At 46.3% G+C, this 26,563-nt stretch overlaps 1 protein-coding gene across 3 annotated transcripts in view; it reads left to right on the top strand.

Moving 5' to 3' along the window:
* Window positions 1–9,259: 9,259 nt before the first annotated feature.
* CA12 (carbonic anhydrase 12) overlaps window positions 9,260–26,563 on the top strand; it is a 52,644-nt gene continuing 35,340 nt past the window's right edge. For 2 of the 3 annotated variants that reach the window (XM_081049487.1, XM_081049485.1), the window contains exons 1-2: window positions 9,417–9,635; window positions 14,731–14,751. In XM_081049487.1, the coding sequence (XP_080905613.1) occupies window positions 9,551–9,635; window positions 14,731–14,751 (106 nt within the window). In that variant the 5' untranslated portion in view covers window positions 9,417–9,550. Of the gene's footprint in view, window positions 9,636–14,730; window positions 14,752–26,563 lie in introns of all 3 variants that reach the window. The other variant, XM_081049486.1, reaches the window with a different exon arrangement.

Genomic DNA, 26,563 nt, shown 5'->3' with positions numbered 1-26,563 from the left:
TAGTTTCTGCTCACTCTGTTTGCAGAACCAGATTTCTCACAGGCACTCAGGACTGCCTGCTGTCCAGGAGTTTGTCTCTGCACTCGCCGTTTGTGATCTTTCTGCTGCTTTTGTTGGCTAAGGACGCCCTCTTCACCTTAGTCTGTTGTTTCTTTTGTTCTCTCTTAAAAAAGAAACCATTTGCCTCTTTCAGTTTTTTAAAAATTGAACTTGTGTGACTGTTTCAATTTATAACAGACTTGCTGTTTAAAAAAACACAGAAGTGTAACAAGTAAAACTGTCACCTTGTTTCCTAGGACACTGTCTTTATAGTCAGTTACTTCCTACTGCTAGGTTTGAGTTCATCCCTCCCCCACCTCTGCCTTAGGTTCCCCAAGACAGCACTTAGTCTAAGGAACCTGAAGACCACAGCCCATGGATTCTTCATGCTGAAGGATGGAGAAAGTTCAAGGGAGCAGTCAATGACATAGAGAAGAAGAGAACAAAAGCAGAGCCAGAATGAGTGTGAGAAGGATGGCTGACAGCCACCTAGAAGTGGGACCAGGAATGAACTCTCCCTCGTGAATGTCCAGCTCTGACAACTCCCCTATCCTTTCCCTTCAGTGAGTGTCCCTGGTTCTTGGTCATGGCTCTTCGGTTCTTTTAGGAGCTCTGAGGCCCAGAAGCTTCTTAGAGAGCCTATTGATGAAACACTGTTCAGCATGTAAACTTACCATGAAGACTCAGTGTGGTTTACACTAGCCGCTTCTGCCCTGGCTATGAACTTGGACCTGTCCTAGCCAGCTCCCATTCCTCATGTGGCCAGCACGATGCATGCACTCACTTCTCTTTGTCCCCACAGCCACCAAGCCATTGACTGACTTACTGTCATATTTATTTGAATCCATCAAATTGTATTTTGGTTGATTTTCTGGGAGTTTCTTGACCTTCTTGGGGAAATCACTCAAGAAACTTGACTCCCTGTTTTAAATCGGTAGTCTTCCCTGGCTTCGTGGCTTCTTGAAACTTGTCTTAAGATATTGCTGATGTCAAAATGATTACAACTATGTAGAAATGTGGGAAAGTACTTACGATCCAATGTTAGATTTTAAAGAAAGTAATATACAAAATATAGTATATTTACTTGATTGTAGCCTGGTACAAATTTTTTTTGTTGACGTGGACAAGCACAAGAATCGAACATGCAAGAATGAAATTAATGTCAGGTAGGTTGGATTAGTGGGCAATTGTTTTTTGGTTTTTTTTTTAAGAATTTTCTCTAAATAACTCTGTATATAAAAACCACTTGGCTGAGATGCTTCCCTGTTCTAGCTCGATAGTTAAAGTTCTGTTTCCATTCTTGGCCAGGCATGCTTTGTCCTGCATTAGGCTCTGTGGAATCTTCACGATCATCATGTTGCTTGTGTCGCCGGTGGAAGGCCATGGAGTTTTCCTTCCCTGGGCCTCCCCTTTTGTCTGGACAGTGGCTACAAGTTAGCACTGTTCCTCGCATAGCTTTTCTCTGTCCACTTTCCCAGTTCTTACTATTTTCCTTCTGCTGACAGCTAGTTCTATGACACCTATTCTGATGAGGTTTCTCTCACTACCTCTGAATTGATTTCTTTCCTATGAACTGGGCCTGTGTTAACTTGTGTTTTCTCTCAGAGTGTTAAAGCCCAGGGATCCTCCTTATTACACACATGTCTGATGTCTCCATTAAAAACAAACAACTCTAGTTACAAGCATCCATATACTTTGTAATTATGGGTTATGGTGTCTTTCCTAAACTACTCAAAAGAGTTTTACAAATTCTCACTGGAATTAACTGGCATAATCTCTATTACAAAAGTGGAATAGCTGAGGTGTTGGAGGTAGTTCTCCTTTCCAGTCCCCCAGTGGAAATAGACTTTGACGAGAGAGCCCAAATTTCTGGATTCTAATTTTCTGATTCTTTGAACACTCTGTAAGGACTCATTGTCTTGCCATCACTTCTATCACCCACAAAATCCTATCAAGTAAAAAGGTACATGTCACACCAAAAATAAGTTTTGTATATCAGTTAAAAAACTGAGATACGGACATAAGTAATCTAGTTATAATTTATTTCACTAAAAAGTGAGCTCAAACTCTTATTTCAAACATGGAGAATGGGGTAGGCATAGGTACGGTGGGCTCGCCATGTAGCCTCTCCTCAGGGAAGTATCTCTGATTCTCTGGTTGTGTTGTCTTGGGCGACAGAACTATGAAGCCTTGGCTGCCTACCTGGCCTGCTGGCCACCAGCTATACCTGAGCCGTTTCTTGGGGCTTGGGAGGAAGCTGGATCCTTGCCAGGGGTGGCCTCTGGCCAGAGAGGGAACTTGACTTGAATGATCTGCTGGGAAGTTCACCTGTGCATATCACAAAGCCAGAAATGTTACCTGTACCAGGCGTCTAGCCTACTAAGCTTTGTCAGGCACTGGAGCTGAAACAAGGTGGCCCAGCTCAGTGCGCCAACTCCAGCTGGTTGAGAAGCAGAAGAGTCACACTGCGTGTTCCCAGTACTCTAGAACCAGTGGAGACGAGTGCAAACTGAGATGCAAGCAACTGGGGGTTGCTTGCCAGTTTTCATCATAAGGAATCGAAATGAGGGATCAGCTGACGTATTCCTGCAACTGTCAAGAAATAGAGTACTCAAGCAAGAGGAAATTACCAGCTTATTCCCACAGTATGTGGCATCTCTGAGCCCAGGCACACCTCCCAGATCCAGCAGTCCAGTGATCAGGCATTTCCTATAATAAAGTGGTTCTGAGGCTACTTGTTCAGAGGGCATCATTGCATCAATAGGAAGACTGGTTTGTTACGACAAAAACTACGCTCTGTGAGCTCAATGTGTAGAATTACATGGGAAAGAGATATCTGAAAATCTTCACTCATTCTTCTCTCAGGGTTCATAGATTTTGACGAGGTTGCCCAAACTAGGAACTATGGGGTGAAATGGACCCCTTCAACCAGTCAAGACCTTGCCACAGCAGAGAACTACCATTCATATAGTGCTAATTATGTGCAACTGTGCTACATTCTTTACATGCTTAGCTCATTGTATTTATTCCTCCCTATTGTTCTTTGGGGTGTATGTACTCTATGGCCCTCATCTCTTTAAAAAGTAGGAAGCTGAGACTCAGGAGAGGTTAAGAGACTTGCCCAACGTCACCTGAGTAGTGAGTGGAGGAGCTGAGTTTCAAAATCCAGGTTCAAAACCTAAAGGTCCTTTCTCTGTACCACTTGGTCTCCCTAACCCTGGGCAGAAGTTGTCAGAATTGATGTTAGGACTGTTCACTTCAGGTTGGCACCTGTGAGCTGGCTGGAATGTAATCTATGACTGCACTTTGGTTTAAAAGACGATAGTGTTTCAGACTGAGACGAAGACGAATAGAATCTGGACCACACCCCTGAGGTGAGAGGAAAGTGGATCCAACCAGCAGGCGCGAAAGGAGAGCTGCTTGTGAGAAACCCTAAGCTATCATAGTCTAATGATAGCTCTTATGCAGTCGTGGTGTCAGCTAACTATGGTTTTCAGAATAATTTACCTGCAAAGAGGCAAAACATATTGCACTAAGCTTTATTTTCCACTTAAAATAATTAACTTTCCCGGTGCATAGAATTTTGAATTATTGTCATTTTTTAATTAATCATGCAGAGTGCTTTTTAAAAGTCCCGATGGCAAGCTATTATTCCCCACTTGACAGACGAAATAACTGAAGGATTCAGGGGACGAGTAATTGGACCAGAGTCACCACAGTAACCGGTGGCAGGGGGTGGATGAAAATTTTCAGTCCCTTGTTGGAATCCAGTTTTAATTTTCTGAGATTAGTAAAGTAAGCCTGAGATCAAAACAACTTCCTTTCTTTTGTTTCAAGCCTGCTCTTGGGACTATCTTGTGTATGGCAAGTGCTTTTATTTTGTTTTCCAAAGTATTTTCACATCTCTGTTTCATGCCATACCCATGACTCTCTGTGAGGTGAGACATTCTTATTTAGACTTACAGATCAGAAAGCTGAGGCATAGACGGGGCCAGAGATTTGCTAAGAACCCAGAGCTGGCTCCTGGCAGAGCCATGAGTCTGGCATTCTTTCCTGCAGGTCACATTGCTCTTCAACTGATCCTGCCTGAAACTGAGCAAGGTAGTAGCTAGGGTTCATGCAGAGGTTATGACTCCGAGCCACAGTTGCAGAAGAAGCTGTGAAGAGACCTCCAAAACTGACTACATTTTCGAAGACCTGGAGATCGGTACGGGGATCAACGCATCATGCACATTTGGCCTAGGGGTCCCCCAGCCATTGCTCAGTCCAAGGAAACTCCTTGACCTTTTCCTTCTCCCTTCTTTTCCCTCCCTTCCTCTCCCCTCCACTTCCCTTTTTTCCCTTCCTCCTTCCCTCCCTCCCTCGCTTCCTTTCTCCCTCCCTTCTCCCTTTCTTCCTTCCTTCCCGCCATACCCCCTTTCCTTGGTCAAAGCAGAGCTCATTAGTAACACAAAACTATGCAGTTGGGCTCACATTCTCTTTCTCCTTTACTGGTCAACTGTGCTGAATCAAAGCTCTGTGGTCTCAGGTACCTCCTATGACATTTCTGCGGATACTCTATGCATTGATCAGAGTGCAGGGTCCTCAGTAACCCCATGGAGCTTGGGGAGGAGGACACAACCCTGTCCCATGCTGAGCATTATACAATGGCCAGCACTGGCACTTTGTGTTCCTGATTAACAAATAACCGGGCCCAGCCTTGAGACGACTGGAGAATCCACATCTCAGAGGGATCCAGAAACAAAACGCCCCCATTTGAGGCATGTATTAGGACAGCTGTAGAAAGAGCCTGCCTGGGTCTTGGACACAGAGAACCATGTGGCTGAGAATTCAGTTTCTGTAACTCAAAAGCCTCCTAGAAAATGGAGGTGAGCAAGGGTCCTATGATGCAGATAAAGGTATTTGTACAAGAAAAGGATTTCACTTCTCCAAGCCTCAGATTTCCTCATTGGTAAAAGAGCCAACCTAACAGTATCTCCACAGGTTGTTGTAAAAATAAAGTGCCAAAAATAAAGTGTCAGGCAAACAGTAGGTGCTCAATAAATGCTAATTCTCCTCCCACCAGTCCTTTCTTTAGCCCCATACAAGGGTGAATTGCCAGTTGAGTGACATTATTTGAAAGTTAATTCTAACCTGAAGAAATAAAATGCTCTGTACTCTAACCGTTACGCCTGAAAGGCCAGTGCTTAGCTTGTGCAAAGGGCAAATACTGCCACAAGGCAGCAGCTTTGAGAAAGAAGAGCCTGGTATTAGCTGTACATTTCAAAGGTTTCACAAAGTGACAGAATCTAATTCTTACACTGATGTCTTCCCTCACCGCCCCAGGATAGAATGCGTCCCTCCTGGTTATAGATCTACCTTCTATCACATTTACTACAATCATAATTATGTAGTTATTTTTGAGATTTTGTTTTGTTTGTTTTATGGTTTTACACTCGCCAAGAACAAGGACTACCTAGCACCACGCCTGGTACATAAAGGGTGAATGAATGAATGGACAGAAACTTTACCACTCGCCTTATCTCATTTCAGCCATATATCCATTCTGTTAGTGACCCAGGGCCCAGGATTACAACCTGCATTTTACAGATGAGGAAACTGAAGTTCAGAGGTGGCACCACTGTCAAGGTTATCTAGTAAGTGGTAGGGCAGGCACTTCAGCCCAGATCTTCTGACGCTAAACCTCACGTTCTTCTCCTGTATGCGCCTTTGCCCTTTGACTCATCAGCCTTGCCCCCATGTAAATTCAGATGGTGACGTATGTAAAAATTGAAGTATAACTGACATATGACATTATATTCATTTCAGGTATACAACATAATGATTTGATATTTGTATATACTGCAAAATGATCGTCACCATAAATCTAGTTACTATTAACCACCATACAAAGGTATAACAAATATTTTTTTTCCTTGTAATGAGAACTCTCAGGATTTACTCTCTGGCAGTTTTCAAGCATGAACTACAGCATTATTAACTCTAGCCACCATGCTGTATATTACATCCCCAGGACTTACTTATTTTATAATTGGAATTTTGTACCTCTTGACAGTCTTCACCCATTTCACCCACTTCCCAACCCCCCTCCCCGTTAGTAAGCACTGTTCTGTTCTCTGTATCAATAAGTTTTGTTTTTTTTATTTGCTTGTTTTGTTTTTTAGGTTCCACACATAAGTGAGATCATATAGTATTTGTCTTCCTCTGTCTGACTTATTTCACTGAGCATGATTTCTTCAAGGTCTATCGATGTTACAAATGGCAAGATTTCATTCCTTTTCTGTGTAGTACTCCATGGCTGTGTAGTATTCCATTCTGTGTGTGTGTGTGTGTGTGTGTGTGTGTACACACCACATCTTCTTTATCTACTCTTCCATTGATGGACAGTTGTTTCCATATCTTGGCTATTGTAAATAATGCTGCAATGAATATGGATACATATATCTTTTTGAATTACTGTTTTCATTTTCTTTGGATAAATACCTAGTAGTAGAATTACTGGATCATATTATAGTTCTATTTTTAATTTTTTGAGGAACCTCCATACTGTTTTCCACGGTGGCTGCACCAATTTACTTTCCTATCAATAGTGCACAAGGGCCTCCTTTTCTCCAATGAGTGTCCACTCACTAACATTTGTTATTTCTTGTCTTTTTGACAATAGTCATTCTAATAGGTATGAGGTGGTCACTCATTGTGGTTTTGATTTGCATTTCCCTGATGATTAGTGATGTTGAACATCTTTTCATGTGCCCATTGGCCATCTGTATGTCTTCTTTGGAAAAATGTCTATTTGAATCTTCTGCCTATTTTTAAATTGTATTTTTTTTTTTTTTGCTATTGAGTTGTATGAGTTCTTTATATATTTTGGATATCAACCCCTTGTCAGATGTATGATTTGCAAATATTTTCTCCCATTCACTGAGTTGCCTTTTCATTTTGTTGATGGTTTGTTTTGCTGTGCAGAAGCCTTTTAGTTTCATGTGGTCCCATTTGTTTATTTTTGCTTTGGTTGACTTTGGTTTTGGAGTCAAATCCAAAAATCATCACCAAGACTGATGTCAAGGAGCTTATCACCTATATTTTCTTATGGGTATTTTATGGATTCAGGTCTTACATTCAAGTCTTTAATCCATTTCCAGTTAAGTTTTGTGTGACGTGTAAGACAGTAGTATAGTTTCATTCATTCCATCCATTTCTGTTTGTTTTTTCCCCCCTCTGATCCCCTAAGATTAAAAAAAGAAAAAGAAAACTCACCCAAAGCACTTAGGGCAATGGGTGTCAGTCTACAGTCTCAGTTCTCTATTAATTGCCATCCATTCTTTCTAATTAAACCAGGTCACTGACCTAGACATGCAGTAAACATCACAACTCTCTCCTTTCTTCACATCAAAACCCATTCACAATCTTGCCTTACTGTTCTGTTAATTCCATCCCATTTTTTAAAAACCTCTCCGTCTCCAGGGATCCCTGGAAAACACTTAGAAGTGCATGTTTGAGGAGAAAATGAATTAATGTTTAGCCAGACATAATGGGAGTAACGAAATGAGTGCACATGGCCTGGTGGACCTTTAACTAATCTTGAGATGTGGGGAGAGTGATTTTACCTCCATGGGTCCAGTTATGCGCATCTCTGAACAGCAGTGAGTGGCTCCTTCCCACCCTCCTGTGTTCCTGTAGTACATTTCATCTTCTAAAGCCCTTGATAATGAATTAGGGACATGAATGTCTTAACCACAAGCGAAAGGCTCACTCAGCACTTGGGAGCTCACTCCAGGTCCTTTATTAGGGGTTGCGGGAAGAAGAAGTCATCCTTAAGCCTGCTGAGGTCTGGAAGCACTTGTAACGAGATTGTCTTTGTAACTACTTCCTTAACAAGACTTCCAAAAGCCCTTTATGAACCCAAACAAAAGCTGAGCTAATAAGGACAGAACAGTCACACTCCTTGAAATATGGGTGGTAAAAAAAAAAATGAAAAAGAGAAAGAAATATGGGTGTCATGTGCTTCCTGAAGGTGGCCCTCAGCAGAAGCTGATCTATTCCTCTAAAACCACCAAGGACAAGTGGCTTCCTTGGTCACTGAGGCCATCCTGAGAGTCCACCTAGGCTGTGGTCACCACAGACCTGAGAGGTAAGGGCTGGTCAGGCCACTGTGGCCGAGAGAAGAGGGCCAGATGGGTCAGGTCACAAAACCAGGGGTATGTTCCAGGACTTGGGATGGGCACCCTTCAGCAGACCACGTGGTCTGAGCAATATCTGTAGGCAGCAGAACAGGCAGGGTCACAGAGCAGGAGGGGAACTGAGTCCAGCACCAGGAGAGTGCAGAGACACCCAGAGGGCCCAGGGAAGCCAGAAACACCCATGACAAGGGTGGTGGGAACAGCACTAGGAAGACATAGGGGATATTGGGGAGAGCAAGTTAAGTAGACCTTTGATTCAATAACTGAGCATGGATGACATACAAAGGGGATCACAAATGCATGCAAAATGACTGGATGCATGGATACACATATTTACATGAATATGGATACGTGAGAAAAGTGGGCAGAAATGAATGACGGGTGACAATAATATGCACTGGAAACAGAACTCAGTCACTGCGCTAGACCACGATGCAAAATGCCTCGTACAGTGCTCGACACATACCACGTGCTCAATAAACAATGTTAAATCCCTTTCTTCCACTGCTACCCCAGAAGGGGACCCACCCAGCTCCACCCCCTTTTCCTAGAGAATGGATGGGTATTATGAACTAGTATGAGACGTGTCTACTTACCTGTTACTAGGGGAAAGTCTAATTGCTTAGTAAAGCTGTTCCCTTGTACCCCACGGTGCTATGGACCTATCCTTAATTAATTCCTTAATTAATTCTAAATTTCAAAGGTGAGAGCTCATCAGGATGCAGTGTACAATCCACAGACATTCTGAATTTGGATGCAGCCTCTCTGCTATCTTGTTCAGTCACTAAGGAGTGTCCAGTCCCGGCAGGCACACGACTTGGGCCCTGAAGAAGGCTCTTTGTCCCTATGGCATTTTACTGAGGGGGCTTCTCAGGAAGGGCCGTGACAGATCAAGGCCGTGGCCACTGAAGCCGGTCCCTAGACGCACGCACCCTTTTCCACGGGGCCAGGGCAGGCGGATCTCACCCACACCCACGGGCTGCTCCCGGGGAAAACTGGCTTTCCAGGTCAGCCGCGTTTCTGGGCCACTGCCCCACAGAGCGCGGCTGAAGTCCGGGCGACAGCATACCTCTGAACTGGGGAGCCAGACCTCATGTGGCAGGGCGTCCTCCCCCCCCACCCCCCACGATGACATCATGTGTTTGGGGCTGAGTCGCTCCATAAAAGCAGCTCCTGGGGAGCCAGGAGCCCAAAGAACAGGCGTGCTCGCACGGTGCCCGGGCTCCGCACACGCGGTCCCGGTGCGCGCCCTGCCGGCCCCAGCGCAGCGACCAGATCAAAAAGGAGCAGAAGCCCTCCCGGGGCAGCCTGCGCCAGCCGCCCGCCCGAAGATGCCCCACGGCAGGCTGCAGGCAGCTGCGGTCCTTCTGCTCCTCATCTTAAAGGAGCAGCCTTCCAGCTCAGCCCCACTCAACGGTAAAGTTTCTGCCTCTTTCCTAACAGCCACACCTGGATGGAAGGATTTCCAGTGGGGGTTAGAATGGTAACGTGAAATCATGTGTGTGTGTGTGTGTGTGTGTGTGTGTGTGTGTGTGTGTGTGGCGCGGGGAGGGGTGCAGGGAAGGACCTGCATAGTACCAAACTGCACAGTTTTATAAGGGGTGCTCCGTTTTCCTTCGGAATGCATGACCTGCTGTGGTTGCAGAGCACGCTCTCCCTGTGTTACAATGTTTGCGTATTCTCCCAGCACCCCCAGTTCTAGAGGTTGCTTGGGAACTTGCTAACTGGGGAGGAAAAGCAGAACCAGGATGTACAATATTGTGCCTCGACCCTCTTGTAGATAGTTGAGAAGTAACTGTGGCTTTCGGAGCCGTGTCACTACCAGGAAGAGTTTGTGGTCGCCCCAGTGCAGAATCCTCCGACCGTGGTGGGTACTTTTCTTTGCAGGACGTGCTCTTTAGCATTAAGTTTTACCTGCAAGTCCAAGGGCTGATGCATCCTATCCTTAACCATTGTGTTTATCCAGAAGGGCTCTACTATCCTGAACATACGTGTGTATGCACCCAAATGAGCATACACACCTTATTTCTGAGTGTAATTAGGGCCTTTACACCCTGAAGGGCTGGAGGCTGAGGGTGCAGGGTGAGGTGGCAGGAGGGGGGGGGGTCCTGAACTGTAGACTCAGCAAGTTGCAGTAAGAAGCCAAGTTCAGGTTAATCAATCCTTGGTAACAAGAGGGCGATACCAGGCTTTTGCCTGCCTCTTCAAAAGCTGGGTGAGTGCTTCCTGGGAGAATCAATGGTGACTTTTGTGGAAACTTTCTGGGTAACTAATGGTGGCTCCCACCCTTGACAGAGTTAGCCCTGAGCTGTAGAGACATTTGTAGGCGCTATAATTCCTGGATCCAGGTTAGGTTGAGACATTTATAAAAGGGTCCAAAGTGACCATAATGGCTGAAAATCTATACTCCTTGGCTAGGCAGTGGTGGTGGGAAATTGGTCCTGCTCAGCAACGTGAAAGCTCAGAAATCAGTGTGCCAGTGGCACAGGGCAAGGGGAAGCAGGGAAGCTGGGCTGTCAGCAGCTGTGGCATGACTCGGAATTTAATTCCAATCCACTGGCTGGCATGACATGCTTGATATTATCTCCCTCCGAAAGAAATAGAAGGTAGGTGGGGGAAAGGAGTTACATAAAGGTGGGAATTAATTTATAAAACTGCAAACTTTGACATGTATTCCTCTCTAGAGAAAGCTGCACTGAGACCTGAAATTTCACTAGAAATCTCCCTTTTAGTTCCAAGCTGCTCCAAGACAAAAGAGAGAAACAGCCATTCATTGTCTCTCCAGAAAGCCTGTTACTCCCCACTCTCTGGGGGCAGCTACTACCCCCTTCTCCTTCTTCCCCTGCCCAATTTCTCTCCCCCTCCTCCCCTGCCCTCCATGCCATTTCTTCCTCTCTTCCTTCCCCTTTCCTCCTTGCCCTTCCTCCTCCCTCCCTTTCTCTCCTTCTTTGCCTCCCTCTTTCCTCCCTATTCTCCAAGTTAGGATGAGAGAAACTTGCAGTTAAAAAAAAAAAAAATCCACTTTCGCCCCATACTGAGTAGCCAGCCTGCCTACCCCTAGATTCTAAGAACACAGTTTTTATTTTGTTATTCCTCATGAGGTTCTTGGCTTTTAAACTACCTTGGGGATAAGGTCAAAAGAAAACCCACTGAGGTGTAGAGTGTCAGTATTAACCCGAGATAGGGGATAAAAAGGGGTTAAACTGAGTGAAGGGGTCAAAGTGTGGTCTGCCCTCTGCCTGGAGTCTTTAAACTTCCAGCAGTGCATTGGTGAATGTCAGGAAAAAAATGTCTGGGGTCAGGGAGGGAGGGAGCAAAATAAGGTGAAGTCAAGTGTTTTCTGGAGAAAACCTTGTAATTCTTAGTTCCTGTGGGGAACATTTTAATGAATTCTGCAGAGCCTGCTCTGCCTAACCCTGGTGTGGAGAGCTGGGCAGTCCGGGACAGGAAGCAGACAGGGCCCCCAACCCTTGACCTGGATCTTTGTAAATACCATGTCCTCAGCGAGCACCCCGGCATTGTCCCTCCCAGTACACACTGGGCCTGCAGGTTCTAACAGGCACCCACCTGAGACTCCCAAGTCTGATCTCCTTGGGAAGATAACAGTTGCCCTCCTGAAGGGTCTGCTCCCTCAGGAAGCCGGCAAGGTATAGCTCCTGGGGACCCTGTGTGGCCAGTTCAGTCCTGTTAAGATCCCTGCCTCTAAAGCTAGACTTGGGGAGCACCCACATGCATGCTTCCTTTACAAAGTCTTCCTGAGGTCAATTCCAAGCTGATGATGAACCAGGCTGGGCCCTGACCTTCGCTAATGAACTTCCTGACTCCGATTACCCTCCCCTTCATTTTACATTGCTTCTTTTCCCCAGCCTGCAGCTCTTGAGCCTCTGCAGACACTGCCATTTATACCCAAAGCACCAAATCTTGAGGATCAAGCAGGTGGAATCGAGGGGTAGGCAGGCTGGCTCTTCAGTGTGGGGCAAAAGTGGATTTTTTACTGCAAGCTTTCCCCACCCTAACTTGGAGCATAGGGAGGAGAGAGGGGGACAAAGAAGGAGAGAAAGGGAGGGAGGAGGAAAGGGGAAGGAGGAAAGGGGAAGGAAGAGAGAGGAGGGCAGGAAAGTTTGCTCTGGATGTTGCTGCTTTTCAAGAATAAGTCCCGTCCTGTGTCACCACCCAAGTCTCTACAGCCCTGGATGTCCACTCTGCAACCTTGGTCCTGGAGCTTTCCAGAGTATTATGCTGATGCCTCATCTAAGAATGAGCACTGCAATGATAGGAAAAACCTCAGCTTAGCAAGTCTTGGGGAGCAGAGCAGATGTAGGATGTTAGGGCTATGATTTGATTTGGGGGAAAGTACAATTAAAACTACTAGCCAAGCTCAACTGCTCAGGGCAGCAGCTGTGTTGCTGTTGGACCCATCCAAGTGGACTCTCCAGGGGAGCAGTGAGGATGAACTCCCATGCTACTTGTGAAACTTTCCATCCTGGGCCTCCAAGTACTCTCTGCCTGGCTAACTGACAATAACCTGGCTTCTCTGTCTGAGACCCATATTTGTATTTTACTAGTGAGCCCTTCAAACAAAAAGCTGAGGGAAAATGTTCACAGAAGAGATTTGATGTCTTCTGGAGCTTAATTCCAAGGCAATGCTTTCTTTGTGCCTTTTCACGATTATTTCAGTGAAAGGGCTACTGTAAACTTGGGGGTCACATACAAGTTTGGTTTCCCCAAGGTTCTAACCGTCTTCATCGAGTTGCTAATTCAGGGGAGGTTAATCTTGGGACTGTTAACTTCTGTGGGATACATAACAGGTTTCAGGGGTCTGTGGACCTCCTGAAATTAATTGTGCGTGAACTTTTATGTGTCTAAGTATACGGGCATTTTGACGAGGAAAAGGTCCACAGTACTCATCAGATACACCAAGCAGTCTGGACTCCCTCCACACCCACTACTCTGAAGATTGAGAAGGAGACTCAAAGATTCCCCAAGTTAGTGGGAGTTTAGGAATGGGATGTCAATAAATGCTTAAACCCAAACAAGTCATTAAAGAGCAATAGAGGCACATGTTATAGAGATATGGAGCTACTACCAAAATACCGTGTTTCCCCTGAAAATAAGACCGGGTCTTATATCAATCTTATATCAATCAGCTCCAAAAGACGCTTTAGAGCTGATTGTCCGGCTAGGTCTTATTTTCCGGGAAACATGGTAATTTTTTTAAAGAGTATTCAAAGTGGGTGCCTTAGGGAGCAGGCAAATGACAGGGGTGTCAGGGGACTGACACCCTGTATAACCACCTGACTCTTAAATCATGTACAAGGGTAATTTGATGAAATGACCAATTAATTTTGAAAATTAAAAACAAAAATTCATTAAAAGCACTGAGTCCAAGAAATGAAATAACAACAAAAAAATGAAATTAGACCAGCTTAAAAAAAAAAAAAAGTCCTCTTTTAGCTTTTAAAAAACTACCATTGGCTTGAGTAGGAAACGCCCAGTTGTGAGATTGCTGGTCAGTTAAGTTTTACTGTAAATCAATTCCCAAGAGAGAAAGGGGATGTGAAAGCCTTCTGTTTCCAGCTACACACCGGGGGCCGAGAACCAGAGCATTGGGAGAAGCTAGGAGAAAGGGACTTAGGATTTGAACAGTCCCCTCACTGTGACGTGTCCCCTGAGATACCCTGAGTCTAAATTCAGGGTCTCAGTTTCCTTCTGGAGGTGAAGAGGGTGATGTCAGGCAGGGTAATGAGAACACAGCTCTGCAATGACTTCTGAAAAATATGTTTTGATGTAGGAATGAAGGACTTTTATGCGTGAAGGGTGTGGAGTACGAAGTCGTAGGTGACTCTCGTTATACTCCTGGCAGAACTGCTCGTACACATTCCTGCCACCCCTGGAATTCTAACTCAGGTGAGGGAGGCAGCTTCCCCAATGAAAAACTTTCCTTTTGAGATTATTTTTCACCTCTTTGTGTACTGATGTGAACTGTTCTCCAGTACGTTGTCAAGTGGGGAAAAGCAAGATGTGAAACGATGTTTCTAGTGTGCCAACATTTGTGTGAGAAAAAGAGGGGAAAGAACACAACTACACATGTGTGCGGTCATACCTGTGAAGGGCTCCGTCTGCTGGTGGCACTGACTGTCTCTAAGTGAAGCAGGGAGACCCAGTGGAAGGAAACGCTTTCACTGTATACCTTTTGGGTTTGGAGCCTTGTGAATTCATTACCTATTCAGATAACAACATTTGGCTTCTCTAAGAAGTGTCTGTGTGTGGGGAGGCTTCTACTCAAGCCTCTTCCCTAATCCATAAACTGCATGAACTCGCCGCCTTGGGCCTTCCTCAGGAGCACCGTCGCTCTGAGAAGCAGTTGTTCTGACATCGACTCTGGAACAATTTTAAGCTCTGGGCATCCACCTCCTTTTCAATCTCATCCATTTCAAAATGAAATCGGTAGTGTTTCCTCTGACTTGTTCAAGCTCCGTTGTACTTACTTGCTTTGTTTTGTTCTTTGCAGGATCCGAGTGGACCTATTTTGGTAAGTAGAGATCTTAATTTTTTGTTTGTGTGTTTGAGGAGATAGCTGTGTTTAATGAGAAAGCCAGAAATGTCGTGACCTGTGAAGATTATTTTGGGAGGTTGAAAAGAGCAGTCTGGCATTGTTAAAACAGGGCACAAAAGCCTCTCTGAAGACTTTCCACATAGCTTGCATGCAGCACTTTCCCCAGGCACACGTATCTGCTCTGTGCACTTGCACTCTGACTCATAGTTCTTCTGGATTCCTGTTAGGATTGCTACCAAATCTCCCAGGTGAAGATGCCCAGGGTACTTCCACATGGTAATGGCCCTGAGCAGGAGAGAGACTTTTCCCTCCATAGGACATTTATCCTACAATAAACGAAGAATAAAGGGCTCCTTTCTGAAAGTTTGGCTCATGCCCCAGAACTTAAGCTGTCAGTGTATCTAGAATTAACTTCTTCTTGCCTTGTTCGTAAGCAAGCAGTGGACAAAGCAGTGAAGGTCCGTTCTTAACGAAAGACAGATGCTTGTCTTAAATGGGGAGAGAGGTACGTCAAATGTGCAACAGGGTTTCTGTGGGATTGGGTCAAGAACGATATTAGCCACTTCTGGCAGGCCTGCAACAAGCAGCTTGAAATCGCCTTAGCTGGTGTGTTGCAATGAATTGGAAATTTGGTCATCAGCTGAAGGGAGAACGGGAGGGCAAGCACCTGGGTCCATGGGCATGAGCAGGAATGTTAACGCAGTAGTCCCTCCTTATCTGTGGTTTCTCTTTCCGTTACCCAAGGTCAACCACAATTTGAGGATATGAAATGGAAAATTCAGGAATAAACAATTCATCGGTTTTAAATTGTGCACCATTCTGAGTAGCATGATGAAATCTTGAGCCATTCCACTCTGTCTTGCCCAGGACGTGAATCATCCCTTTGTCTAGCACATGCTCACTGCCTATGCTACCCGCCCATTAGTCACTTTATAGCTGCCTTGGTTATCAGAGAAGGGGGAGGGGAGACGACATTCACATAACTTTTAATAGAGTATATTTTAATTGTTCTATTTTATTATTTTTGCTGTGAATATCTTACTGTGCCTCATTTATAAATTAAACTTTCTCATAGGTATGTATGTATTGGAAAAAGCATACTGTGTATAGGTTTTGGTATTCTCTCTCTGCGGTTTCAGGTATCTACTCGGGTCTTGGAATGTATCCCCCGTGGATACTGTAATGTCTTGTTAGGGATAGATTTGCAAAGGATGTGCATGATAGACTGTTCCAGTGAGCAGCAGGGTAGAACTGGCCTCACTGGCACAGGAGGGACGGTGACACGCGGGGAAGTTGATGACGACAGTAGAAGCAGAATCCCGAGAAAGACCTGGCTCAGATTTGCAAAAGTTAGCCTTTGGATGTTAGCAGCATAGAAAAATCATTGATCTAATCAACCAGCTACCTATAGCTAGGTCTCTTTGGCTCCAGCATTGTATGGCTCCATCATTACTAACACCCTTCTGTATTATGTGCAAGGCACGTTGCTAAGTGGGTGGGTAATTAGAGGAGTAAGCTGTGGTCTGTAGCTGGGAATTACTTTTAAAGGTCACAATTCGTAACAGAATAGGTAATAACAGATAGTAAATGGTTCAGTGCTCTGATGGGTCAGAGGAAGGTAAGAGTGCTAGGGCTGGATGGTCAAAGCAGGCTTCCTGGAGAAGGAAGGCTTTCACCTGGACCTTGGAGGATGGGGAAGATTGAATGTCGCAAGGAGGAAGTGCTGTTGGCCAAGATGATGAAAGCATCACATAAGTGAAGGCAAGAAAGAACAAGGTGGTATTGGAAGGAAATCACGTAGAGAAGGAGTTATAGGGAAACAATAGACTCTGAGATAAAAAAGATAGGTTGGGTCAAACAGCGGGCATGGAGGGGCCCGCCAGGCCCTTCCCACTTTGTCCTGTACATGGTGGGGTAGGGCAGGGAGTAATCTGTGTTTTAGGAAGAGTAATATGGTGATGGGATTGGAGTGATGCTTTTGTAGAGTGTTTGGCTTTTGTAGAAATCCCGTTGTGTCCAAACATGCAGTTTACAGTGATGGCAGTAAGAAGGAAGGAAGGGCAGGGGACAAGGCCTGACAAAGGAAGACTAGACACAGTCAGGGCCTCAGGGCTCCTTGGGCACGTTCAATGTATGGGAAGTGACAGGAGCAGGGCAGGCGTGGGAAGAGGGCAGGACTCAGGTTCTGGGCCTTATTGCATATGATCTTGAGTAAGCCATTTGAGCCCTCTGGGTTTCACTCTCTCCCCATCTGTAACCTGGGGAAGGGGTTGTCTAGATTAGTGTCCCTCAAACTATAGCTTGGGGTCACCTACAACAGAACCACCTGGAACGCTTTCCAAATATGCAGATTTCTGGGCCTTAGCCTGGACCTGAAGGAGGGAGGGAACCTGAAAAATTGTCTATTTCATGTACTTCCCAAGTGATTCTTATGCGTACTTTGTTAGAGAACTGCTAACCAAATGGTTCCCAAGACCCTTCTAGCCTGAGTCAGGGGACACTTGCCCCACCTCTTCTGCTGGCTTCCCTCGTATAGTGGAAACGCAGCTCGAGTCTCTCCAGGGCTCGCTGCCTGGGTGTGACAGCCCCCAGGGCAGAGTGAGATGATTACAGACAACAGAGAAACATCGCGTCAAGAAGGTATGGGAGGAAAATCTTACTGCCCCTTAGTTGTGACATGGCCTTCCACACGGGAGGGCTTCTCTGAGCAGCCAGACCCACCAGTCCAGAAGCATTTCTTCCTGACCACTAGCTCTGGCCAGCCCTCTGTCTCACTGTCCTGCACAATCTGAGCAGCTCTTTGCTGAGGAAGCAGAGGTCAGAGTCTAATGATGCATGTGGGGGTGGGAGGGAGCACAACAGCAAATCTGGCTTTTCATTAGTGAAATGAGCACATGTGATATGGTGTCAACCCGCAGTGGGGGCCCGTGAAGGAAGGCAGATGGAGGACAGCCGAGGAGGCAAACAGGTTCAGGCTAGCAGCTGCCACCTGGGCTTAGAGTTGCACAGGTAAACAGAGGACTTGGCATAGGTGCTGGGGGAAGATGGTTTCCAAACAGTGAGGGCTGCACTGAATGGGGCAAGTTCAACCAAGCGCCATGTGGTTTTTCCAGGGCGCAGACCTCAGCTACTTTGCACGTAGATGCTGCTGAGTCATCCTGATCCAGGGACCTCCCACTGCCTGGAACACATGGCAAGACTTCTAGAAGCACATGGAAAGAGAACTCTATCCCCATCTCCCTCCACACTGAGTCACCAGACTGACCTCCCAGATGTCACCCCCGCCCCCGGGGACAGGAGGACCATCTAGCAGCCAAGATGAGGCCAACCCAGCACCTCTGCACTCCCCCCGGGTAGCTGAATCAGCAGCTGGATATGTGCTGGGTTGAGAATTGCTGAGTGGGACCTCCCCACTGGAAATCAGTCCTTAATTAATTCTTTTGAGCCTGGCAGCTTCACCAACTCTGATCTGGGGGGCAGCTGCAAGTCAGGTTGTCATGTGAGCTGAGGATAAATTCCAGCTGCTACAGTGAACCTATGCTGTCAGAAGTCAGGATAGTGTCCTCAGGGGCTGGAGGTGATTAGAAGGAGGTATGAGGAAGGTTGATGGTCGTATGGATGTGGGTGCTGGGTTCAATTTGTGAAAATTCATCATGCTGTTTACTTATAGTAAGACACTTTTCTGTATTCATATTATATTCAATAAAAGCATTAAAAAATTCCAGCTGGCTGGGAGAGTCATCCTTACCCTGATAGGTTTTTTAGCCCTTCCTCAAGAAGAACCAAAAAAACAAAAAAAGCCCTTAGTGTATTCAAAACAATAGAGCAACCAAAAAGAATGACTGTATTGGAATTGACGACTCAAGTACACGTCACATGAGCAGAGAATGGACACTGTGCTCCCGCCTGAGGATAACCAGACATTGCTTTGGTGCTCCTCAGATGTGAGTTAGTCAGAAATCGACAAAGACCAGTGTGTGCTAGAGATTTGGGAGGAATAAGACAAACTTTCAAAGAACATGGGATGGAAAGGGAACATGGAAGCCAAGCCCGCCTCCTGGAGGGTGAGTCCCACCTTTCCCCTTGCGGGGCCCAGCGAGGAAGCCACCAGACTAGCCCTTCCATCCTACTGCAGGGAACTCTGGGATGATGGTGGCTTGGCTTAGGGGCTCCAGGCAGCAGGCTACAACTGCTCATAGGCCTTCTTGCCCACCTTCTTCACAGTGGCTAGACAGCCCTCAGCTCCGGCAAGACTCCGTGTGACTGAGGAATGCTGCTGCTCTCCTTTCTCCCAGTCTATAGATTCCCTGTTTTAATGAATTGCCTTTGGGAATTAGGAAGGGCTCTTCCATCAGGCAAACCTCATTGGTTCTCCATGCTCCCGCCTCCACCCACCTTCTGTTCTAAATCTGATGGAATATTAAGTTGCTATAAACAACCTTTCCTGGGGGCTCGGAACATCCTTCTCAAACCATTCCCAAACTCTAAGAACTAGATACGGAACACATGGAAGGAGGCTAGGAGGAAAAACTCTGCGTTCTATTCTTTAGTAGTGATAAAGGCACCATACGTCTTCACACTCAAAGGCAGTCTGCAAAGCAGACTAACTTAGAGTGAAAGGGAGAACTTAAAACAGCAGTTAGGGAGCATGTGCAATTCAGAGGCTGACTGAATTAAGGACCAAAGGTAGAGAGGCTTAGCCAAGTGAAACCCCCCCGCCCCCAGTGACTTGTTTCCTTCTCTAGCTGCCCTCCTGAGGATGAATGAGAAAGACACAAAGGCCAAAACATGTTTTTCATACCAGGAAATCCCTGGGGATTTCCCTCCAGACTCAAAATCCAATCCACTACCATTTATTAACTCTGAGCTACAGTTCCAGTTACTCATAACTGAAGTTGTGACAGCTGGGTCTGACTAGATGTGGTATGATCCACCCACTGGTAACTGTTTCTCATCTTTCCCGAGTTGCAGCATTGAGGTTTCTGTGTCCTGGAGAATCTTGGCCTGTAGCTGCCCAAATGCCTGCATGTGAGTGTTCACAGACGGCCTTACCAGCTAGGTAAAACAATAGGGAAGCTAACAGTAGTTCCTAAAGCCAGGTGTAGCGTCATGGGTGGCAAGGTGAGACAGAAAACCAGGAGGAAGAAATGGAGAGTGTATGGAGCCCCAAACCAGGCAGACCTCCATGGGAATATCTGCTAGGCTACTTTCTGGCTGAATGACCTTAGGGAAGTAATGCAATCTCTCTGAACGTCGGTTTTCTCAACTACAAAATGGGAGTGACAGCATCTACCCCAGTGTTTCTCAAAGTGTGGTTCCCGGGTCAGCAGCAGCAGCATGACCTGGGCCGCAGGATTCCCTTCCCAAACACTCAGAACAGAAAGGAAACACATGGAAGGGAACCTGGGAGGAAAAAGCCAAAGCTTCACCTGTTTTTTAACAGCAATACAAGCACCGTATGACTTTGTTAAAAAGGCAAATTCTCCCCCATCCCACGTCTACCTATGAATCAAAAACCCTGGCACTGGGCCCAGCGCAATCGAGTTCAACATGCCCTCCAGGTGATTCCGATGGGTGCTCCCTCAAGTTTGAGAACCACTGCTCTGCCTCACAGAGCTGTGGTAAGGATTAAACAAGATGATACTGCAGGATTCGATAAGACACACGTTGAGTAAGATGCCATAGCAACTCATCTCTTATTTATATCAATTAGCCTACGGTGCAATTGGATTCATTGTACACCATTTTGCTTAAAGTCGCAGAACCTATTGATAATGTGAAGTGAGGACTTGCTGTATATGGAAGGAGCTCACCGTGCCTGGTTCATAGCAAGCACTCAGCAAAGCGAAGCGTCATTTTCTTTCCCTTCACAGAGTTATGGTAGAATCACGTTAACTAGTATATGAGAGAGTCCCTTGTAAACTCCACACTACCAAACAAACGCGTCTCCACGTTTGTCTGAATTGCCTGAGTTTTTAACAGCAAAGAGGTACTCCTTTTATAGCCTGAACAAACAAAAGGCATTTCCTCCTTGAGAAAGGGACTGAACAGAAACACAAGGGCTCCAAGCCTCCCAAGGGCCTCACAGGCCAAAATGCTCTGTCTATCCTTGTCCTTCAGACCAGGGTGAAGTCAGATCTAATCCCCGTGGTGCTTTCCTGGCCTGCAGGGGCCACATATCTAGTTCCATAGCCACGGCCACCTCCGTGCCATGCAGTTGAAGTCATGGGAGAGGAGCCCACATCCCTTGCCTCTCTACCCCGCCCATGGGTGCTGGGCCCCACTAAGTGCACCTGAGCCTCTGGGCTGAGCCTTGACGTAGGCCTAAACCTGGAAAGAAAACTGGGGCTCTGAGATACATGAGCCCAGGCCGGTGCAGGGACCCTCAGCGACCTGAAGAAGACTCAAGCTTTGGAATTGTAGAATGAGATCTGGCTTGGAGAGCTAGGAGTGGGTCCTGCCAGGGGCCCTGCCAGGCTTCTGCTTGTGCTCAAACTTGCCCCTTCTGCTTCTTGCTAGTGTGGAGCCTCAGGCCTTTAGGTGAGGGCAGGGCATGTAGCCCTCCAGGAGCTGGTTAGAGCCCTTGGCAGTCCTTCCCCAGCAGGGAGAGAGAGGAGCCCGTGGGGTCAGTTTCCAATTACCTGACAAGCATTTGATTTATGCCTACCAGGAAGGAATAAAGACTGGTTTCCACCTCCTTGTGTCTGTAAATGTTGACTCAAAACTGTTGTAACTCTAAATAAAATGACACACTGAACTCATCTTAACTTTGTGAATGATTTTGCAGTCTTTAACTTGTGACAAGATCAGCTGTGTGACTTCTGGGTGAACTGGCTGAGACGCGTCCAGATTGCGTAAGGATGCTTGCAAGTTCAGGGCAAACGGTTCATGCTGCCCTGACCTTCTGGGACAGGTGGCCCAGGAAATGCTCCTTGGTTATGAAAAGAATGAGATTTACATGCAGCAACAGACAGTGACATTGGCAAATGGTGCCTGGTACTTTCATAGGGTGGTTCCTCCTTGGTGCCCAATCCTCTGGGAATTGCATGAGAAGTGGAGAAAGCAGAAGAGGTGGCTCTGAAGGTTGTGGAACAAAGACGTTTTATAGCAAGTCTGAGGCAGCCATGCAAAGCACTGTTCTGCCTTTTGGCTTTGGCCACCAGGAAGCCCATAGGCAAATTGGTGGCTAAAACTTGAGTAACTGTCTATTCTCCTCTGACTTGCAAATCTAAAGAGTCTCCCTTGATATCACCTTTTTAGTTTATAGGTATTTTCCCTGATCCTGAGCCAAAATGTTATAACATAGATTTCAGGAATTTTTATCTAGAAGTAGAACCCTACATTCTAATTGCTCTTGTAGTCTGCCCCCTCCATTGTTTAAAAGATTTGTTTTAACAAATTAATATGTTAATGAAATAGTTAATTTTTCCCATTTATTAATCAAAGACAGATATGAAAGTCAAAATCTTCAATTATCCCAAGATAATGGGTTGACATTCATTCCACAAATATTTACTGAGTAAATACTGGGTGCCAAGCGTTGGGCTAGATGCTAAGGAAATGATGAATAAGGCACGGTCCCTACTATTATGGGCCTGTGAATCTGGAAGGAGACAGTGAATCAGGCCCTTACAATACAGAGAGATGAAGCATGGAAGAGAGAGATCTTACCTAGTGTTTTGGGAAAGAGCTAAAAAGGGCTTCCTGGCAGAGGTGATGTCCAAGCTGATTCCAGGAGGATACATAAGAGCTGACCAGGCAAAGGGACAAATTGTGCAATGATCACCTAAGCTGATACATTCTAGGGACTACCAAGGACTTCAATGAGGAGGGAAGAGGCTGGGGAGACAGGCCAGAGCCAGAATGTGAGGCGCTCATGAGGCAGCTGAAGAATTGGGACCTCATTCTTTTATGCAGCAGGGAACTGTTGGAGCATTCTATGTAGAAATTTGAGATGATCAGATAAGCATCTTTGTATTGATGTCCTGGCTGAAGGGTGGAGAGTGAATTGAGGGTGAAGCACTGGAGGGAGACCAGAGGAATGTGGGAGAGGGGGGTCAAGGAACTGAACGAAGGGAGGGGCAATGGAGGTCCTGATTTGTTTAATTCAGTCGGAAATGTACCACCTAACTAATTGCCCAGTGCAGCCTGGTGGAGGACGAATGCCTGTCTGTTGGGCTTCACGAAGTATTCACATCGGCAATCAGACTGCCATTATTGCCTAGGTGGGACCCCAGATGGGGAGTGCTGATGTAGCCAAACCGCACCCCCACTTTAAATGAGGCAAGGGACACAGACTGTCAAGTTGCCCAAAGAGGGCATGAGGGGCCAAGTTAGGACAAGAACTGTGTCTCCTGACTCCCATGCCATGCGCTTTCCTGGTTATTTGGAGAATGCCTGTTTTACGGCAGTCACTACATGCCCCCCCTACACTACATATCACCAGGTTGTGTAAAAGTCATTGAGGAAAATGCAGCAATTTTTTTTTTTAAAGAAAGCAAATAATATAGATTTGCCAGAAACAAATTATGCCACATTAACTTGCTGATTTCTTCCCCACATCAGGCTTAGTGGTTAAAGAAAACACGTGGCCTTAATACCTGCTGACATAAACATTTGATACGGTTCCTTGTGACACAACCCTGGGAAATGTGCATCTAAGACCAGTGTGGTTGATAGGGGAAAAAATCAATAGAATCCAGTCATTGTTACTGTCGTTACATGGCTGGGGAGATGTCAGGGTTCCTCTAGGGACAATCCTGAGTCAATACCCTTTTTGGATTCTTAGGAATAGGGTAGACAGCTACAAGCCTGTGGTGATTGGAATTTGAAAGATCAGTGTTGGGCAGGAGAACAGGCAGTAGGGGACAGACAGATGTGCAGAAGCAGATCAGAGTGGGCTGCACTCTGGAGGCAGGAAGTAGCCGGTAGCGAGCAAGTGTCATGTGAATGCAGCGCACTGCAAGCCGAGGCCGGGCTGCAAAGACCGGATGAAGAGGAATACCTGCCTCTGTGCTCAGTCCTTCTGGTTATCCAGAAAGGTTTTACACACACGCACACACACGCACGCACGCACGCATGAGTGCGCCCACATCCGTATTCAAATGTATCTACATTCTTAAAGGTGTCTGTACCCCTCCACACTCACACCTCCATCTCCTACACCGTGAGCTTGGAGTAAGCCTCTCAGCTGCTTCCTGAGTCATGGGTATGTGTTCATATCTCACTGCTTGGAGCAGAGCTTAGGTGAAATCTTGAAGTGACTCCTCTGTGCTTCCTTTTGGCAGTTCCCCAGCGTCTCCCCACCTCCTGACAAACCTTTTAGTGTAATGATGAAACTTTTCTACCAGCAAGGATGAAGTAGCGAGTGTCCCATCACTGAGTAAAACTGAGTGTGCAAGGTGTGCAAGTAAGACTGAGTGTATGAAGATGTCTGGTCAGAAAACTTGTTACGCCCTGGGAAAAAGATTGAGAACTGCGGGAATGTAATGCTCTCCTTTCGTGGAACTGCCTAATGAAGCAGTTACCTCTTGAGTTAATAACCAAGTGCTTGCTTTCCAGCTAAGGCTCACTTGTCAAATTATCGCAGAAGGCTTTTTTTCTCTCGACGGTGGTTTTTGAGTATGAGCCTGCTGCAAGCAGGGCAATGTTCCAGGACCTCTGAGGGGTACAGGGATGAGCAAGGAGACATTTCTAGCCTCAAGGAGAATTATCTAGAAGGAGGAGACAATGCACAGCGAGTGGAGAATGACGCCCTTCCCATAGGGGCAGCTTGGGCAGATGCACGGAGCCTCTTCCAGGAAGGGGCTCGGGAGACATTTCTTACGTGGAGGAAAGAATGGTTTGTTCCTCTATTTGTTTTTGGCTCTGGGAGTCAGGAAGACACTAGGGAGAAGGTGGCACTTGATCTGGGATAGTAGGATTTCAAAAGCAAAACCAGTCTGAAACAAAATGCCGCATCACCATGCATTTCTCATTAGAAGTAAAAGGAGACACACAGGGTAACCTAGATTTGTTTTCCAGTGAGGTGAAAGGGGAAACTTGCTTGAAAAGGTTGGAAAACAGTCTCTAAGAAAGTTCGTGTGTTTTATCAGATGCCCTCTTTTCGTTATTTCTGGACTCCCCAGGGAATGTTTACAAGGTCACAAATCCCTCCATTGCTGCCTCTCCCCTCTAGCTCTGGACCATCACCCAGGGCTGACCTGCGGTCACCTCGCATCACCTCAGCTGTTCACAGCTGTCACTGGCCAGGCTCTGGACCCTCCAAAGCCCGCTGTGGTGGAGAACCTGAGGTGCCAAGGTCAGAGCCCAGCCTTGCTGTCACAGCCATACTGTGACTTTGGCCACATCACTCAACCTCTGTGTCTCAGTCACCTCATCTACTAAATGAGAACATACTCCATATGCCGTTTAAATTAAATTAATTAGTACATGTTAAGCGTATAGAATTGGGGTTGACAAACTATGGCCCATTGGCCAAAGCCAGTCCACCACCTGTTTTTGTAAATAAAGTTTTCTTGGAGCACAGCTGTCCTCATCCGTTTGCATTCTCTCTGGCTGTGTTTGCCTTACAAGAGCAGAGTTAGGCGGTAGCAGTAGCACAGAGAGTATATGAATGGCAAATATTCCCTATCTGCCTAAAATATTCCCTAAAATATTTCCTATCTGGCCTTTGCAGAAAATGCTAGCCGACTTCTGATACAGAAGGACGCCCCGCACATAGTGGGTGCTCATTAAATAATGGGTTTGAAAAAATATCCACAACGCATTAGGCCTTGTTGTTTAATAAAATTTGATTGAGGTCCTGGGATGACACACGGCAATTAGAGCCTAAAAGAAAAGTCCAGAACAGTATCTCTGTCGTCAGTACTCCATGAGGGCAACAAGCATCCCTTTTCCCAGGGGTCCCCCACCATCATGTTGGAGGCACGAGCTGTGTTCTCCTGGCCTGGAGTCCTCCTGATTGTGTTTCCTCCTCCCTGAGGCCAGGCCTCTGGTTTTTTTTCCTGCCCCAGAATGATTGACAGTGAGAGCACCCAATTCCTTTGAGAAGAACTTCCTCTGCAATGTGTGACCTGGTCCTTACTTCCGCGTGGTCCAGATGACATATCACAACAGTCTAGTCCAGGGCTTCTCAGACGCTGCACTATGACATTTTGGGCAGGATAACTTATTGTTGTAGGGGGCTGTCCTGTGCGTTGTAGGATGTTTAGCGCCATGACTAGCTACTACCCACTAGATGTCAGGAGCGAAAATGTTTACAGGCATTACCAAATGTCCTGAGGGGCAAAATCATTCCTGTTGAGAACCACTAGCTTAGTCTGAAATAACATCTCAGGCGAGGCAACAACATTCCAGTTCAGAGCATCTAAATTCATGGTTAGAAAAACGTTCTTTGCGAGGGCGCAGACCTGTTAACGATGCCCCCAGCGTGTATTGGTGGGTCGCTCAACAGAGCGCTTAGCCTCTCAACCTGAAACACGAGCATCTGGACTGTTCCAGCTGGGGCTGCGCTTGTGCAGAAACGCTGGGTAGTGACCGGCCTCATGTCTGTGTAACTAAGAAGGCTGGTCAAAGTGCTCTGTCCCACAACGTGGGTAGGACCTCCCCAAGGACAAATTTCTGGTCCCTCCTCCAGAATGGGGGAAGTGCTTATGAACCCCAGCCTATCCTGCCCCTGACTCCATGCCAGTTTTCCAGCTTCTTCAGTTTTTACATCCAATTCCACCTCAAGTGATGAAAAGAAATTGCTGGCAGCTTGAAAGTAACAGTTTACTGACTGATTCAC

This window comes from Rhinolophus hipposideros (genome assembly GCF_964194185.1).
Source record: "Rhinolophus hipposideros genome assembly, chromosome: 5".
NCBI classification, from domain to species: Eukaryota; Metazoa; Chordata; class Mammalia; order Chiroptera; family Rhinolophidae; genus Rhinolophus; species Rhinolophus hipposideros.
This window is presented reverse-complemented; position numbering and strand designations above follow the sequence as displayed.